This window comes from Schistocerca gregaria, chromosome 2 (assembly GCF_023897955.1).
Source record: "Schistocerca gregaria isolate iqSchGreg1 chromosome 2, iqSchGreg1.2, whole genome shotgun sequence".
In the NCBI taxonomy this organism is placed as follows: Eukaryota; Metazoa; Arthropoda; class Insecta; order Orthoptera; family Acrididae; genus Schistocerca; species Schistocerca gregaria.
Window position 1 is genome coordinate 425083186 of NC_064921.1, and position 19485 is coordinate 425102670.

The 19485-nt window shown below is 43.1% G+C and overlaps 1 protein-coding gene across 1 annotated transcript; it reads left to right on the plus strand.

The window, feature by feature from the left end:
• The first annotated feature begins 2078 nt into the window (after positions 1-2078).
• LOC126335808 (uncharacterized) lies at positions 2079-19136 on the plus strand. Its single transcript, XM_049999272.1, has 2 exons — positions 2079-2906; positions 18750-19136. Exons 1-2 carry the CDS (start codon positions 2079-2081, stop codon positions 19134-19136), a joined length of 1215 nt encoding a protein of 404 aa, XP_049855229.1.
• Positions 19137-19485: the final 349 nt, after the last annotated feature.

The following is a 19485-nucleotide window of genomic DNA, read 5'->3' on the forward strand; positions in this document are numbered from 1 at the left end:
AGCCTTAGTATGTAACGCCTTGAGAAAGTAAGTTACGCATATCATCACATACTAAGACCACTGCACAACAAGAGTGGTGCAAGGACGCAAGAGAATCTCAGTGGTGTTATAGTCTGTAGGAGAACTGGTACCAAGATGCTGTTTTGTAACAGTGTAACGTCCCCTTAGAAAAATTATGAATTACTGTGCTGGTAAACCTCTTACGTTATTTGTTTTTCAAACAGCTGAGCAAAACTGAACGTACTCAGACATTTCTCTCTTTACTTATTCTGATCATCACTAAACTGACACACAATATTTTAGCGCGGTGCAATATGACTTTCAATAATCCCCACAAAAGAGTGGCCCTGACTAACAATGATCTATACCTTTCATGAACCACTTACCTCACAAAAATCTTCGTTACTCGAACTAATGCAATACAGCGAGAGCCAATACTGCCAGCTAAATACAGGATTCTGACTACTGAAGGCACTAACTACTTATAGGCATAGTTAGCAAATGAAAGATTTTGATAGAGAACAAACAATGTATTTACCTTAATAGTGTTCAAAAGTCATATATATATATATATATATATATATATATATATATATATATATATATATATATATATATTCATGAATCCCATCTTTACAAATCTCCTTTTTCGGACAGACACACGTCCAGATAGTCCGTTCTCAAAACTCTGGCATCTCTCTCTCCACATCTACCACTGCTGGCCGCTCACCTCCAACGGCACAACGTTACGGGCTGTTCACATCCAACTGCCCAACACTACTAGCGATTTCCATACAGAGCACTACGTGGCGTTACCAACATAAAAACCTAAACAGCCTACTTAGAACAGCAGATTTGCTCAACAATTGTAAGCATGTGTGACGCCAGTCTAGGCGCTGCAGTCATGGACTGTGCGGCTGGTCCTGGAGGAGGTTCGAGTCCTCCCTTGGGCATGGGTGTGTATGTTTGTCCTTAGGATAATTAAGGTTAAGTAGTGTGTAAGCTTAGGGACCTATGACCTTAGCAGTTAAGTCCTATAGGATTTCACACACATTTGAACATTTTTGGTATTTAGGCTCTATATCATATCCGATGCAGCTGGGCGTGTCGTACATTGGTGTTGTGTACATAGTTCTGCGTAGTCAGCGCGTACACAACTTCCCCACTAGAGCGCACCCCACTGAGCACAACAGTGCAGGCGCAGCGCTCGTCCATCTCTGCACTATGTGATGGCGCTGCCTTAGAGACGGACCAAATTCTGCCTCCACCGATCCGCGTATTAATATGTAACGCAGCCAATTGCTGCTAATTTAGAACCTTTTCTCCTCGCAGATCACACTCACGCAGTGATAGATGAATGCACGAGGTATTATAACGAGTGTACAGACCTCCGATTAGCCAGTCTGCTTCAGTCTGTAGCAGTCTGCATTAGTCTGTACTAGTCTATAGTCAAGTTTCAGTCTGCGCCTAACAAGATAACCATATTCCTGTACATAGCCATGAAGATGAATGTAGAGGCTCTTTTGTCAAGTATCAGAGATATATGTGAGAATAAGATTAACGTACCAAGACCAAAGGAACTTCAGATTGTCAATTGTAAACAGCATCCAGAATCAAGTTACGTAATGTCTATGCTTTTTATTATTTTAATAAATGTGTGTGAAAATTAATCAAGTTCTGTTTGAAGTTGGTCACCGTCAATCTGCTACTCTAAGCATGCAAGTGGCATTTCTATCGTCTGACCTAACAGCAGAAGATAAACACGCCACGATAAGACCACGAGACAAATTGCTGACACTCGTCTACTTCGTTAGAGCGACAAGTCAAATAATCTGTTGGTGTGTGTACCGAAAGTCTTACAGTACGCACACCACAGCTGGTGACCATTATTAGGACGGTTGAGGAGTGACGTACAGGGCATTAGCGTCACAGAAATCTGGGTGTGAACCTTCTCAGTATCAGGGATTGTAAAATACGTCACGCAGCTCCATTCGTATGATCTGTGTGGACATTTTATGTACTAGGAGAAACTCAAGTTTCATATTCGTCTGCAGGTTGCTGAATGAATCACTCCCAAAATGGTTCAAGAAAACGAGTCACAGTTGCCGAACGGGGTGAAGTACGAAGTTCTTGTCACCGTCTTCAGGCGGTACGGCTTCGACATCGCTGTGGGTAGCCTCAGGGTAGAAGACATTTGCCGAGGCGGAGGCGGTTTCATGAGCGAGACACTCCGAGTGCGGGGATGCACACGAGGCGGCGACGAGGTCAGCCTCGTAGTGAAGGCGCCGCTGCGCAAGACCGGGGGCGGAAGGCTCAGCTCCGCCGGACTGTTCCGGCGCGAGCGGGCGCTGTACTCGCGGACGCTGCCTGCTGCGGAGGCGGCGCTCAAGTCGGTCGAGGGAGGGGCGTGGCGGCCGTTGAAGCCAGCGAGCCTGGGCGTCTGCGGGGGCGGCTGTCTGCTGCTTCAGGACCTGACGATCGCGGGCTTCCGCAAGGCCGCCAGTACTGATTCCGCTCGCGGGCTGGACGCGGCTCACTGTGTGGGCGCGCTGCGCGGGCTGGCGCGCCTCCACGCCGCCTCCACACCGACCGCGCGCCGCGACGCCCAGGTGGAGCCGCTGCTGCGGCAGTCCGTCGCCTTCGGCGCCAGCCGGGCCCCACTGTTGCAGTCGCAGGCTACGGCCACCGTCCTCGAGATGGCCCACGTACTGAGCCGCTACCCCTGGTTCCGGAGGTACCGGGACAAGTTCCTCCAGCTGGCAGACACCTTGCTGCCGCGAGCTGTAGATGCTGTCTCTACCTGCAACGGACGGCTGACTGTCATGCTGCATGGGGATTTCCAGAAGAACAATATGATGTTCCGGTACTGCAAATCGGAACTTCAGGTCGTGTTTTATGACTTCCAGGTAAAACTATGGGATCATAATTCAGTTTCAGCTTCTGTGTTAACTAATGGACAATTCTATATAATAAAAACAGCAGTTATCGACCTGATGGTTGAATTAAGCACCATAGACCTTTATCAGGTACTGTCAAATATGAGATTATCTGTTATATGCTGTTACACACTGAAGAACCAAAGAAACTGGTACACCTACTGACACACACAGTGGTTACGGTTACTACAAGCCACACCACAAGTTGGGAAACGGGGCCAAATTTCTAGTAGTTTACTGTCATGTTGAGATTTTCACACACAAAAGTTTTATTCATATCTTACAGAAAGTAGCAGTACGGCAATAAACAGCCTTTTAAACACGCCGCTAACAGCAATCAAATCATTTATAGCAATACAACAATGCTTTAAAAAAAATTAATTTTTTTAAAGAAACAAAAGTAACAGTACGGCAATCAACAACCTCTCAAAACAGGCCGCTAACGGCAATCAAGTAATTTACAACAATACAACAGTTTAAAAATTTCTTTTAAAAACCGGCAATCAAGTCATTTATAGCAATACAACAGTTTAAATAAAAAATAAATAAAAAACGCAGAAGCTAGCAGTACGGCAATAACAGCTGTAAGTAGGCTGTTTAGGTTTTTTATTGGTAAGGCCGCCGCCACGTAGCGCTCTGTATGAAAATCACTGGCTGTGCCGTGTGCAGTCTGTGGCTGGTTTGCATTTTTGTCTACCATTGTAGTGTTGGGCAGCGGCAGCTGGATGCTAACAGCACGTAGCGTTGCGCAGTTGGAGGTGAGCCGCCAGCAGTGGTGGACGTGGGGAGAGAGATGGCGGAGTTTTGAAATTTGTAAGACTGGATGTCATGAACTGCTATATATATTATGACTATTAAGGTAAATACATTGTTTGTTCACTATTAAAATCTTTCATTCGCTAACTATGCCTATCAGTAGTTAGTGACTTCCGTAGTTTGAATCTTTTATTTAGATGACAGTAGTGGCACTCGCTGTATTGCAGTAGCTTGAGTAACGAAGATTTTTGGTAAGGTAAGTGATTTGTGAAACGTATAGGTTAATGTTAGTCAGGGCCATTCTTTTGTAGGGATTTTTGAAAGTCGGATTGCGTTGCGCTAAAAATATTGTGTGTCAGCTTAAGCACAGTCTTGTACAATTTTTCTAAGGGGACGTTTCACAGCCTTTCAAAACACGCCGCTAACGGCAGTCAAGTAATTTATAGCAATACCACAATTTAAACAAATTCTTTTTAAAAAACACAGAAGCTAGCAGTACGGAAATAACAGCCTTTCAAAATACGCCGCTAATGGCAATCAAGTAATTTATAGCAATACAACAGTTTAAAAAATTTAAAGAACATTAGTATACAGGCTACTAAAGTAAATACAGAACCTTGTTAATAAAGTACGGTGAGGTAGTGAAGCTACCAACACCGCCATTTAAAAAAAGTCAGAGGTCTCAGCAAACACACGATTAATGGCAATAAAGGAATTGAGGAATTTAAAAAAAGGTTTTAAACAAAAGTGTCCTGAAATATCATTAGAACATAACAGATGTAATGGACCCGTGTAAGGCGGCCACAAATCACCCACTCAGGCTAGGCAGAATACTGACCAATTTAAATACGCTCGTGAACACAATTGTCACTCTCAGGCTGGTCACTGCACCGACTTTTAGCCAGCGAAAACTTGTAATAAGATGGCTTAACTTGCTGACAGAATTAGAGCTAACCACGTGCAAGGAAACATTACACCCCACAGTCCTGAATGAGCAACCACATGATCAACCAACAAGAAGCATGAATTTACTCATAACATACGACAGAATAGCCGAACAATTAAACTGCCAAAACTACACCTCCCATCGGGCACTAACGAGAGGAGGAGGAAAGATCACTGTCTTCAATTACGCCAGTGCCGGGGACAGGAAACCCGATCGCCGGAGGCACTGGTTACGAAAACTTATTACTTAATGATTAAACCTCCCACTAACTTAAATTGCTATTATGTGCTAACAGGCATAACACGACCTCAGATGGCAAGGATCCGCACATCCGACCGCGCACGCGTCGCCAGTGTACCCAACACGCCACGGTCACGCGACAACACGCTCTGTCACCGGAGTTCACGTCAACGTTGACGGGTAGTGACCGCTCATTCATGTTAGGTGTCTCCTTTTTAAACTCCAGTGTTGAAACGGAGCACTTAAAGAAGCTTGTTAACGTCCCACCAATGTGAAATGAACAGCAACTGCTCGTGGGGCGATTCTGTATACAACCAACCCGCGGGGAACTCTTCCGTCAACTCCACCCGTTCGTTACACACAACCGACATACATTACGTGGCGACTCTGTACAACCGACCACGCCTGGTCCGCGCTGGCGAGCCACACTGCCCTCCCATGTCCACCAGACTCTCTGAGCGCACGCCCCTACTTCCGCGCCACCACACGAACTTACGACCGGTCAAAGATCTCACTTCCTCCATAGCAGTTTCCCGGAAGCAAAAACGCAGATATCGATAGAAGAGAGAAAAAACAACCAAGCAGCCACTTAATGACAGACAACATATCAAACAAACATGTCAGGGGAAGAAAAGGAAAACCAATGCAATCTAAACACAAGGTGTAGCACGAGTCGATGCACGGCTCACCTACATAATATCGCGTAGGACCCCCGTGAGCACGCAGAACTGCCGCAACACGACATGGCATGGGCTCGACTAATGTCTGAAGTAGCGCAGGAGGGAACTGACACCATGTATCCTACAGGGCCGTCCATAAATCCCTAAGAGTACAGTACGTTGCAAGGCATCCGAAATATGCTCAATAATGTTCAAGTCTGGAGCGTTTGGTGGCCAGCGGAACCGTTTAAATGCAGAAGCGTGTCCAGGAACAATTCTGTAGCATTTCTGGACGTATTGGGTGTCGCAATTTCCTGATGGAACTGCCCAAGACCGTCGGAATGCACAATGGATATGAATGGCAGCAGGTGACCAGACAGGATGGTTACGTACGTGTCACATGCCAGAGTCGTATCTTTAAGTACAAGGGGTTCCATATCACTCCAACTGCGCGCGCCGCACACAATTACAGAGCCTCCACCAGTTTGTACAGTCCCCCGCTGACATGCAGGGCCCATGGATTCATGAGGTTGTCTCCATACCCGTACACGTCCATCCGCTCGATACAATTTGAAGCGAGACTCGTCCGAACAGGCAACATGTTTCCAGTCATCAACAGTCCATTATCGGTGTTGACGGGCCCAGGCGATGCGTAAAGCTTTTTGTCGTGCAGTCATGAAGGTTACACGGGTGGGTCTTCGGCTCCGAAATCTCATATCGATGATGTATCGTTGAATGGTTCGCACACTAACGCTTGTTGACGGCCCAGCATTGAAATATCGTGCAGTTTGCGGAAGGGTTGCACTTCTGTCACACTGAACGATTCTCCTCAGTCTTGCATGATGTTTTCCCGGCCGCAGCGATGTCAGAGATTTGATGTTCTACCGGGTTACTGATATCCACGGCACACTCATAAAATGGTCGTACGGTAAACCCCCACTTCATCGCTACCTCTGAGGTGCTGTGTACCATCGCTCTTGCGCCGACTATAACACCATGTGCAGGCTCACTTAAATCTTGATAACCTTCCATTGTAGCAGCAGTAACCGATCTATAAACTGCGTCAGACACTTGTTGTCCTACATAGGCGTTGCCGACCGCAGCGCCGTATTCTGCCTGTTTACATATCGCCGGCCGGTGTGACCGAGCGGCTGTAGGCTGAATACAATACAATCCAGTAACAGAAAAAATATCGATCTAATGCTGTACATTTTATTTTATCATCCCAAGCTATTTAAGCTGATTAACGTTCTTCCTCTCCCCAATCCCTCACGCTGCTAAATTGCTAAAGTATGTGCTCAAAACTGGCTATGGAAAAAGACATTTTTTTTAAAAGAAGCTGTTGCCATTATCGGCAAACGTTATACAGACGATTTTCTTGTGTCTTTTTTGTTGTGTTATGCGCACTCGTCTAACATAGGGTGCCCAAGAAAATTGCTTTCTTGGATCGCTAGACAATTCAAGCAAATCGTATTAACGGAGATTATTACAAAAGATGAATGACGGTGCTTAACTTTTGTATTCACAAAGGTGTGTCGTAAGCATAATTCGACATTCAAATATCAGTGGCCTTCGGTACACACAATTCCAACTCAAGAAAAACAATAAGTTCGTAAGTCACTACTGTATCATTCGGAGAACGGCTCGTCTTCAACTCGGGCCGTGGCGTGGCAGCGCAGCGCTTGTATTCTCTTCGTGTAGATGGTTCAGATGGTTCAAATGGCTCCGAGCACTATGCGACTTAACTTCTGAGGTCATCAGTCCCCTAGAACTTAGAACTAATTAAACCTAACTAACCTAAGGACATCACACACATCCATGCGCGAGGCAGGATTCGAACCTGCGACCGTAGCGGTCGCTCGGCTCCAGACTGTAGCGCCCAGAACCGCACGGCCACTCCGACCGGCTTCGCGTAGATGCCTTTCCTGTCTCGGTGTCGTCCTAGAGAGGGGTCAGCGTATACTTGGCTGAAGTCGTCTCACAGCCCTCTCTGCTCTTCCGTTCTTGATCGTCGTGCCCGCGTTTGACTTTACGCCGGAACATTTTCTGCCAATCTTCAGGAGATCTCATAGCTGGTTAACGAATGGGGTCAAGCTTGTGGCTGGAGGTTTTATGTAAAGCCCACCAAAATACTAAGTGACAGTCTCTAGTCGATCGAGAATAAAGACAATACACTCAAAGCGTCTGATACGTAGGAAATCTTATGCGTAGTGACAAAATTCATTAAAACCACATTCAGGAAAGATAATTAGCTCCTCATGATCACATAATAAAATACGGTGACATCTTCTGGTCCAGACTGTATACCAATTAGGTTCCTTTCAGAGTATGATGATGCAATAGCTCCATACTTAGCAATCATATACAACCGTTCGCTCGACGAAAGATCCGTACCCAAAGGTTGGAAAGTTGCACAGGTCACACCAATATTCAAGAAGGGTAGTAAGAGTAATCCTCTAAATTACAGGCCCATATCGTCAACGTCGATATGCACCAGGATTCTGGAACATATATTGTGTTCGAACATTATGAATTACCTGCGAAAAACCACTAGCTCTTTATTCACTTGAAGTGCCGAGTGCTATTGACAAGGGATTTCAGATCGATTCCGTATTCTTGGATTTCCGGAAGGCTTTTGACAGTGTACCTCACAAGCGGCTAGTAGTGAAATAGAGTGCTTATGGAATATTGTCTGAGTTACGTGACTGGATTTGCGATTTCCTGTCACAGAGGTCACATATCGTAGTAACTGACGGAAAGTCATCGAGTACAACAGAAGTGATATCAAGCGTTCCCCAAGGTAGTGTTATAGGCCCTTTGCTGTTCTTCATCTATATAAACGATCTGGGAGACAATCTGAGCAGCCGTCTTAGGTTGTTTGCAGATGCCGTTGTCGTTTATCGACTAATAAAGCCATCAGAAGATTAAAAAAACTGCAAAACGACTTAGAAAAGATAGCTGAACGGTGCGAAAAGTGGCAGTTGACCCTAAATAACGAAAAGTGTGAGGTCATCGACAAGAGTGCTAAAAGGAACGCGTTAAACTTCGGTTACACAGAAAATGTTGTGGGGAAGGCCTACCAAAGACTTCGTTTTATTGGCAGGACACTTATAAAACGTAACAGACCTACCAAGGAGACTGCCCACGCTACGCTTGTCCGTCTTCTTTTAGAATACTGCTGCGCGGTGTGGGATCCGTATCAGATAGGACTAACGGAGTACATCGAAAAAGTTCAAAAAAGGCAGCACGTTTTATATTATCTCGAAATATAGGAGAGAGTGTCACAGAAATGATACAGGATTTGGGGTGGAAATCATTAAAAGAAAGGCGTTTTTCGTTGCGACGGAATCTTCTCACGAAATTCCAATCACCAACTTTCTCCTCCGAATGCGAAAATATTTTGTTGACACCGACCTACATAGGGCGGAACAATCACCACAATAAAATAAGGGAAATCAGAGCTCGTACGAAAAGATATAGGTATTCATTCTTTCCGCGCGCTATACGAGATTGGAATAATAGCATTTTGAAGGTGGTTTGATGAACCCTCTGCCAGGCACTTAAATGTGATTTGCAGAGTATCCATGTAGATGTAGGTGAAATTAGCCTCTTGGCAAAGTACTTCGACTCCCCTCTATTAAGAGGAGCATTGGAAATTAAGAAGTATTATAACTATTTGAGTTGGAAATGTGAATAGCGCCAAGGTAAGCAGCCCCATCGCTTCCTAGATAGTTTTGCATGAATTGTGGCAATGGTGGCTACGAGCAGAGGTAGAGAATCGAACGTTTGAGGGATGTCATAAATTTTTATGGTGTTGGTAACTTCTTACAGTTAAATACGGTCTCCGTGACTAAATAGAATTCTGTTTGTTTGTCAGGCATGTTTCGCTACTCTTAATTTCGAAGCATCTTTGGTGGTGATTTCAAGTAGTCTTTTCCATATATATGCAGCAATAGAACTTTTTTTTGTCGTGTACAGTCCAGGAAGTCATTTTCTTCTCATCTGCGAGAATATTTTACGATGCGCTTCACAATTTTTACCAATATATTCTTTTACCTTGGTTACACGTATCACTGACTGTAAAATTCGATCAGTCAGTCACAAAAACGTTTAGACTTTATATTTTAATTAATGTCTCATTGTTTGCTTCGGATTTTCAGTCATTTTGTGCCTTACATGTTATTTTGTAATAGTACCTACCAAAATTGTTAATATCAATCAAAATCATTGTGGCTATTTTCAAGAAACAGCAAACATCGTAATCGTGTTTTATGACAAAAACTGACGCAAAAGAAATCCCAGTGCACCAAACGCTGGGTAAAAATACTTAACGACTTTGCTCATATTAATTCGGTATATTGATTCTACAGTTTGATTGGCGTTTTGGTGGAACTTAGGTACAAAGTATATCTAAACTACAAAAAATTTGTATTATAGCTTACATTAGTGAGAAGAAGCCTACTTCATTAAAATATTTACCATATAGGATCCATTTTTGTATTTATGACAGCTGCTACTAAATGTTGTTGAAAATGACATTTATAGTTAAAAGGAGGACATGTTTTTTTGTGACTGATTTGTTGGAAACGTGTTCATGAACAATTCTAGAACAATAATTGTTAAAACAGGCTGCAGAAAACTTAGAGATCCTGAACACAGAATGTGGCATCAAGAAAGTAGACTGAGGCAACAACTCTACCAAACTGTTGGGCTTATATGTACAGCGTACCTCTCCGAAGACACATCGGGTACCACAGGTACTCATAGCGATATTTTCAATTTAATTTTTGTGATGTGTAACTGGAATCAGCCTGAAGCAAAGACTGGTCATTGAATATTTCATAGGAAAACGTACAATCATATCGTTTCCTAAGCCGTAATTTAAGAGTCCAATAGATAGAGTAACTTAAGATTCGTCTGAAGCGATGTTCACTTCAATAATATTTCTTAACCGTGACATAAATAAAAAAAGGAAGGCATTTTTAGTTGGGAAACCCGAGGTGCGTTCAGCTGATGGATCAGAAAGGGCTTTCTTCCGCTGTGCACAATGGCCCCTTACCGCGCTGTGCATCGGAGTTGTGTCAGCTTCTACACACTAAGACGAACCAGATCTGCAAGATGCATACTGATACTACAGAGAATCAAGAAGGAATTGAATTTGCTGTAACAAAATTATTTTACTTTGAAGTTCAGTCTTATTTAAAGGATAATTTGTAATTTAATACAACCAAAACAAATCCGGTGAAAACTACATAACAAATTTTTGTAACGGGATGGATTTAGATAAAAAGCGATTCAAACAAAACTACTGTAGGCCTTACAGAGTGATATTTGGCAGTGTGCATCGACAGTACTCTTATATCTGTCCTTTGGCCACACGTGTAGCAACCCTTGCACTTTCTGCCTTCTTCAGGCGCCTCGCACAGATTATGCTCACTAAGCTATTAACCACACAAAATCACTGACTCTTTTGTTAATTTCTTCAAATTGATCACTTTACTCCTTCCAACAGAATTAGGCTGAATTACTTGGTTGCTACTATTTTTAAAATGAATCCTTCACTTTCGTAGCAAGTGGGTGTTGAAATTCAAATATAGCCTATATGGAAGATCTTCCTGCAGGCCATACACATCATGCTGATGAATGCAACTAATGGGCGTTGTTTTATTTGGTGTTCAATAGAATAATTACTATCTGGTTGAGAGCATAGACTCTATTTTCTGTACAGTTGTTGTTGTTGTTGTGGTCATCAGTCCAGAGACTGGTTTGATGCAGCTCTCTATGCTACTTTATCCTGTGCAAGCTTCTTCATCTCCCAGTATCTACTGCAACCTACATCCTTCTGAATCTGCTTAGTGTATTCATCTCTTGGTCTCCCTCTACGATTTTTACCCTCCGTGCTGCCCTCTAATACTAAACAGGTGATCCCTTGATGCCTCAGAACATGTCCTACCAACCGATCCCTTCTTCTAGTCAAGTTGTGCCACAAATTTCTCTTCTCCCCAGTTCTATTCAGTACCTCCTCATTAGTTATGTGGTCTACCCCTCCAATCTTCAGCATTATTCTGTAGCACCACATTCCGAAAGCTTCTATGCTCTTTATGTCTAAATTATTTATCGTCTATTTTTCACTTCTATACATGGCTACACTCCACACAAATACTTTCAGAAACGACTTCCTGACACTTAAATCTATACTCGATGTTAACAAATTTCTCTTCTTCAGAAACGCCTTCCTTGCCGTTGCCACTCTACATTTTATATCCTCTCTACTTCTACCATCACCAGTTATTTTGCTCCCCAAATAGTAGAACTCATCTACTACATTAAGTGTCTCATTTCCTAATCTAATTCCCTCAACATCATCCGATTTAATTCGACTACATTCCATTGTCCTCGTTTTGGTTTTGTTGATGTTCATCTTATATCCTCCTTTCAAGACACTGTCCATTTCGTTCAACTGCTCTTCCAGGTCCTTTGCTGTCTCTGACAGAATTACAATGTCATCGGCGAACCTCAAAGTTTTAATTTCTTCTCCATGGATTTTAATTCCTACTCCGTATTTTTCTTTTGTTTCCTTTACTGCTTGCTCAATATACAGATTGAATATCATCGGGGATAGGCTACAACCCTGTCTCACTGCCTTCCCAACCACTGCTTCCTTTTCATACCCCTCGACTCTTAGCACCCGATTTTAGATTGTTCTTTATCTCCAAAATTTCAGTTTTATAACGGTGATCGCTGCTCAGTAAACTACCGCCCTATTCAAATTTTGTGTATAGCTTACCAATGTCATTTTTTCACAGAATCCAAATTAACTGGAATGTTTTTCTTTAGATTTTATGGGTTGCATTATGGTTGATATATACGCGTAACTCTTGTTCTACTTTATTGTTCATACTATGGTTCGTATTTTTTACAAAAGTTCTTAGGCAAGAGAGACCCTGGTAAAGTAGTTATCACACTTCCTACTTTTGTTTGTATGACTTTGATAAGTGAAATGAGAGGGTGAAAGCCGGTGTCAGCTTACAGACTACACCTCTCGAATAGCACCAAGGGGGCCGCCACAAGATTAACGACCCCATCCGCCGGACAAATCACCAACAACAGAGTCGAATACCCTGTCTTCATGAGGCACTGCTGGGAGGTTTGCTACTTAGTCGAGGTCACTCATGTAGTGACTGATGATCAGATACCTTACGCCGCCAGCTCTCTCCCCCCTTGCTGGCCAAATTCTGGCAACGGAAATTTCATCCACTATCAGGATTAGAACCAGTTTACCTCCGAATCTAGTGGCATAGCACAGGCGTACGTTTGTGACAATCCATTTATTTTTATCAAGCGTGTCTCCATCCATCCCTCACAGCCTACGCTCTCCATTTTTTCCATCTTTCGTTAGCTTCACTGCTATAATGCTTTTCCAGCCGAAGAATTAAAGCTTGTTTCCATCTAGTAGCTTTATCAGTCATGAACTAACTTTCATTTTAAAAGACGACTGAACAAATCTGTGCATACGAGAGTAAAGCAATATAAACGAGTACAGTCTTTTCTCCATTGTGGGACTGAAAATATTTCTTATTGTTAAGACATGTAAATAGATACAGTGTCTTTTAAGAAAATTACACAAGCATTGGTCCTTCTTGAAAGTGAGAAAAAAAGAAATGTATTTATACGAACACTAATTCGAAATTTCAAATTTTTTAAAGAAAAATAAATAAAGAAAATGTCCTCGAGACCTGTAGAACATCTTTTGTCGTTCTTTTTACTCTTCACATACAATTTTCAGCGTGTTACCGTATTTTCTCTTGTGGTCGTTATTCACTGGTGTGCAAAAATTAAGGACGACAGTAACTTTTGCATCATGAGTCGGTGCCAGGTAACGTAAGTACAGGGGATAAGAAGTTGGTAACCCCTAAAGAAATCATTGTAAGCATCATTTAATACCGTGTAATTCCACCCGTCGACTTGATAACCGCCTAGATTCGGTTAGGAACTCTGTCCACAAAGTTATGCAAGTACGTCGCATCCAGGTTAAGCCACTCGCTGAGGATTTCATTGCGCAGTTCCACCAAATTGCGGGGATGCTGATAATGGCGTTTTATTCGTAGGTCAACGTGCCCCACTGGTTTTCAAAAATGGTTCAAATTCCTCTGAGCACTATGGGACTTAACATCTGCGGTTGTCAGTCCCCTAGAACTTAGAACTACTTAAACCTAATTAACCTAAGGACATCACACACATTCATGCCCCAGGCAGGATTCGAACCTGCGACCGTAGCGGTCCCACTGGTTTCCTATGGGTTTCAAGTTAGTTGATTTTGAAGGCAAATCGGGATGTAAGAGGGTGTGGGGTGTTTAGAAAACCAATCACATATTATTCCAGCCTGATGAACATTCCTGTTGTCTTTATGTGCCTGTGGGGGCGATAGCCGCTTATGAGATGACGACTCCAAATGTTCATTGCACGCAGTTTCTGCCGCGCGGTTCTCTCGCTGACAGGTTGAACTGGACGTTCATTCGTTGCCTGGAGCCATTCCTGTGGGGTCTGGAAGCGATTTTGATTTTGATTCACAAGCCGCCGTCTCAGATAGGATGTTTTTCAGACCAAAATTCTGATGTTGTGTTTCGTGACCAAACGTGTTACACCTCTAGTTGGAGACACCTAGACCTATCCGACGCTAAACACATGCATGTCCAAAGGAACAGTGCATCGTAATCCGAAACGATAATAGGCACTGCAATATCGTATTTATCCTCCGACACTTGGCAAACAACTTTCAAGTAAAATTTCTCCCCTGCACTGTAATATACATAATGGATGTACGGGTCCGGGTTCTGACACATATGAAAGTCCGCGTCTGGTCGTGGGTCGCGCTCGGATGGCCAAAGAATATGGCGACCGCGCGCGACAAGCAGCAGAACCGTGTTCGAGTCCCAGTCTGACACAAATTTTCATTGTCGTCAATCCCTTATACGACTGACGGTTGTCCATATTCGAAACTGCGAATACATTTCATGTATTTGAAATTAAATCCAGGACACTGGCGCAAGATCTGGCTATCAGAAAATTTACGCCGCCACCTGTCCTCTTCTCCCCTGGTGCTGCTGGTGGTGGAAATTTGTTCCAACATCAGGAATCGAAACGGCACCCGCATGCGTTTGCAAAGACGAGTTCATTACAGATCGAGTAGTAGTTCAGAATGAGGGACCCATCCTGGTGTTTTCTTTAAGACATTTAAGATTCAAAATGGTTCAAATGGCTCTGAGCACTATGGGACTAAACATCTTAAGTCATCAGTCCCCAAGAACTTAGAACTACTTAAACCTAACTAACCTAAGGACATCACACACATCCATGTCCGAGGCGGGATTCGAACCTGCAACCGTAGCAGTCGCGCGGTTCCGGACTGAGGGCCAAGAACTGCTAGACCACCGCGGCCGCAAGACATTTAAGAAATCCACTGGTTTTGAACTGGCGTTCTCTCGAATGCAATGTTTTGCAGCTCACCGTTTCGCTCCATTTAGAGGAAGAGAAATGTATACCTTCTAAATAAGCCAAGTAATGCACTTTGATGTATGATACAATTCTGGTTTTATGACAGTAATACACTGATTGAAAAAATGCAACACCAAGAAGGAATCAGCCGGCCGTTGTGGCCGAGCGTTTATAGGCGCTTTACTCCGGAACCGCGCAGCTGCTACGGTCGCAGGTTCGAATCCTGCCTCGGGCATGGATGTATGTGCTGACCTTTGGTTAGTTAGGTTTAAGTAGTTCTAAGTCTAGGGTACTGATGGCCTCAGACGTTAAGTCCCATACTGCTCAGAGCCATTTGAACCATTTGAAGAAGGAATCGTGGGAGATAAACGAAAGTTGGTAGGCATGTTTCTGCATTTGAATGATGACGCCTATTCTAATTTAGCGCCAGCCTCGTAGGAGTGGCGCTCGTAGCACCACCATCAGCATGCAAATCAGGTTTGCTTTGTAAACGTGTTCAACGGTCGTGAGCATTAGTTAACTTTGAGATTGGATGTGGTGAGTTGATGTTAAGCGAAGAATATCTTTAAGGCGACACAGACGCCATTATCAACAATTCACTGAGCTCAAAAGAGATCGTGTAACAGTTAAACGAGAAGCTGGATGTTCCTTCCGTGATACTACAGAAAGATTTCGTAGGAATGTTATCGCTGTACATGATTGCTGGCAGCGGTGTTCATGGAAAGGTACGGTGACAAGAACACCGAACTCCCGACGCCCAGGTGGTACATAGTACTGCGCCTACAGCAGCAATTCGAGCAGCAGTTGGCGTCACAGTAATACAAGGACCTGTTACAAATTGGTTTCTTCGGGGACAGCTCCGAGCCAGACGTCTCCAAGAGGGCATACCATAGACCACAAACCATCGCCATTTACGATTTCAGTGGTGTCAAGCGAGAGCTCATTGGATAACACAGTGGACCTCAGTAGTGTTTTCTAATGAAAGCCGTTTCTATTTTTGTGTCAGTGATGGCCTTGTACTGGTTAGGCGGAGGAGAGATGAAAACATGCAACCAGCTTGTCTGGGCCTGAACACACTGGACTTACACCTGGAGCTATAGTCTGGGATCCTATTTCGTATGCTCAACAGGAGCACTCACGTGGTTATCCAAGCATCCTGACTGCAACTGTGTACGTCAGTCTGGTGATTAGACCTGCCACTCGTGAACAGTTTACCAGGGGGTGCTTTCCAACAGGATAACACTCGTCCACACACTGCTGTTGTAATCCAGCGCGCTCTACAGCGTGTCGACATGTTGCCTTGGCCTCCACGATCACCAGGTAGTCTCCAATCGAGCACGTGTGGGACAACATCGGAGGATAACTCTAGCGTCATCCCTCTATTGACTGTCCAAGTGCAACAAGCATGGAACTCCATCCCACTAAGTGATATTCGGCACCGTACGACGCAATGAATGTATGTTCATATGCTTGCGTTCAACATTCTAATGGCTACACCGGTTATTAAAGTACCAGCATTTCACATTTGAAACATATGCCCGAAACTTCATTACTCTACATTAATTATTTCTTGATGTACAGATCTTTTTCCGTCAGTGTACAACGCCTCTTCTTCTTGATGATTTGGTTTGATTTGTACTTGGCCTCGGCTAAAACTCGGCGACAGTCGGTCGAGTGTTGAGATCGTTATCAAGTTACGAAGACGACGTTACACAAAATAACAGTGCTGAATCGAAGTGTCGACGTGCGTGAGATACGTATTTACTTAATCAAGAATCGTAATAAATCGTTCGTAATCGATGTTTAACTGATTAATGATGAAATATTAATGATAAAATCAATAAGTCACATTCATAACAAATTCCCTACAAGCTGGTCGTAATTTCAAGTATCTAAGAAATCGTAACAGTGGGCTTGTTATTTGAGTCAAAGATTCTACACAAGCCGAGCGCTACAGTCAAATATTATCGCTGCGCGTAATTATTACTCGGGATTTTCATGTCAATAATTTGATAGAATTTTAAATCACAAATGCGCGACTTGGCACGAAAGGGTGTTTTATTGTAAAATATCGGTCACTTCCTAAACGAGCCTGTAACCTCCCCACAAAATAAAATAATATGAATAATGCTCTCATTTAGCGTAACTACCCAACAGTGAAAATATAATACAATATGACAAACCTATAACCTTTCAATAATTGACAGTCAATTTAACCTGGTAAATTTTGGACGTCAGCAATACTGCGTCATGGCCCTGATACATCATTCTGAATAAACTGAAAAATCTTACCTTCATTAGATCGCTGGATAACGCGTATATATCTGCTCCTATAAGAAATTTTCCTGGCGCAGCTAAGTGCAATGCTGGCCGATAGATTTGCTTATATAAAAGGAAGGAACTGACTTTTCTTTTCAATAATCGGGGTTGCCAAGGATTGGAGAAATTAGTGAATTCTTTAAATTGAGATAAATGTCAAAAGTTACTTTTTATGAGAAAGATTATTATTAACAGATTTTTTTTAAAAACATTTGCATGGGACTTGATGTAACTATACTACATATGCGCGAGGCTGCTTTTACCTTATCCTATAACGCTCAGACTCTGCCATCGCTGCACACGACCGGCCCAGCCAACACGATACACCAGACACGACTGCTCGCTAGCAACAACATACTGCTACTGCTACGCAGTTCTTACTGCAGTCAATACTGCTCTTTGGTCTCAGATTCTCTTCTAGCTTACATATCGCAGGCAGCGCGTGAGCAATACATCGAAATTATATCAGCTCGAGTGCGCTAGCAACAAATTCTTTAATTATGGGCCTCTTACAAGCCTTGAGAAGAAAACTTTCCCAGGTGTTGGGGGGGATTCAAATTATATGTTTCGGACCTATCACTGAGGTCCCATAAACCACTGGATATTATGAATGAAAATTGTCTATCAGTGTTTGTTGCCTAAATCACTGACTAAGTAATGTTTAGTTCAGTTATCTACTTAAAAGTTCACTTTATTCTAGTAGGTAACAGTCCTCCGTTCGAATTCTAATGACGTGATATTTGAAATCAGAAGATCGTATTACTGCGTCATAATAGATCGCAATTATTCAATCTCAAAACCAATCTAAGCGCTCCTACATGTACGAGCATTACTCACGATTCCCAAAGAGTAGTCACACGGAGTATTCTTTGGGATCGTTGTTTCTACTTTGCGAATATTAATTTATGCTAATTTTGCGATTTATTATGATTTTGATTTTAATTTCACTGAAATTAAATCTTTCTTTCGTAGATTGCTAAATTGTCAAGTCTTAGATTCCTGATTTAATTACTTGTTATTGTCCTAATAATAGTGATAAATGGAACTTCGTTCGCTTATTCAATTTTCTGGGACTTTGGGGCTTGCGGAGAAATCTTTGGGGTATTGGGGGCTAATTTTTGATTTTTATTTCTCGTCCGAGGAAGTGGCATTACAAGCGTAATTAAAAAACATGCAGTCGATTCACTAAAACTTTTCTGAGTATGTTACCATATTGCCATATTGTGCTTATGGACCAACATTTCGGCCTCTGTTGCAAAGAGTCTTCATTAGGATGTGTAAATATGCCCCACTGATTTATGCCACTTGAAACAACATGTCGGTAGGGTAATACATCCCGACACCCAAGCCCATGTTCACAAACATGCGATCAGTTTAAGAAAAACTGTAATTTTTCAGGGAGCCCACATCGGATCTCCAGCAGAGGACCTGCAGTACTTTCTGCACACGAGCGCCAGCCTGGAGGTTCTGCAGCACCACACGGACCTGCTGCTGTCTGAGTATCACAGCACCCTGCAGCACACGTTGCGAGCCCTGGGGCTGCAGCAGCAGGCGGACGCCTACCCGCTAGAGCAGCTGAGGAGAGAGATGCAGCAGCTGGCACCAGTAGGGGTCTTCTGCACTTACAACCTGCTGCCTGTCATGCTGAACCTAGCGGCAGTCTATCTGGAGCTTAGTAATTCCTGCAACATTGGTAGGCTCTTACGCAAGTGGTTTACGAATCCAGAGTATCTGGCATTTGCTGAGTACCTGACGCCTCTATTTGAGAAGCGGGGACTTCTTTGATGGAAGTATTACAAACACTTTTTGCTCAACATTCATGTTGACAGATTCAGCGTGAATAGCCCAAAGTATGAAAGACTTCGTAGGGAATCTACATCCACGACATCGATTCTCGACAAGCAACTTATGGTGTCTGACAGAGGAACTTTGCACACATACTGAGGAAAATTATTCCGGGAACTGCAAAGCAGATGAATATTGAATCCCTGTGGCTTTGTTGTGTTTTCAATGTGTGTATCTATTGCCAGTGCAATGTTATGGTGATAAGAAGATTTGTGTCGTTTGCAGTTCATAATCAAATACACAAGTGTACCTGAGATGAAAGATCATTTACGACTGAGGACACTATCAG

What these genes read in the sequence shown, in the direction of transcription:
- LOC126335808 (XM_049999272.1), top strand. Translation starts at nt 2,079, where the DNA reads ATGGTTCAAGAAAACGAGTCACAGTTGCCGAACGGGGTGAAGTACGAA. An exon ending in TCGTGTTTTATGACTTCCAG is followed by an intron (nt 2,907 to 18,749) that starts GTAAAACTATGG and finishes GTAATTTTTCAG; the next exon opens with GGAGCCCACATCGGATCTCC.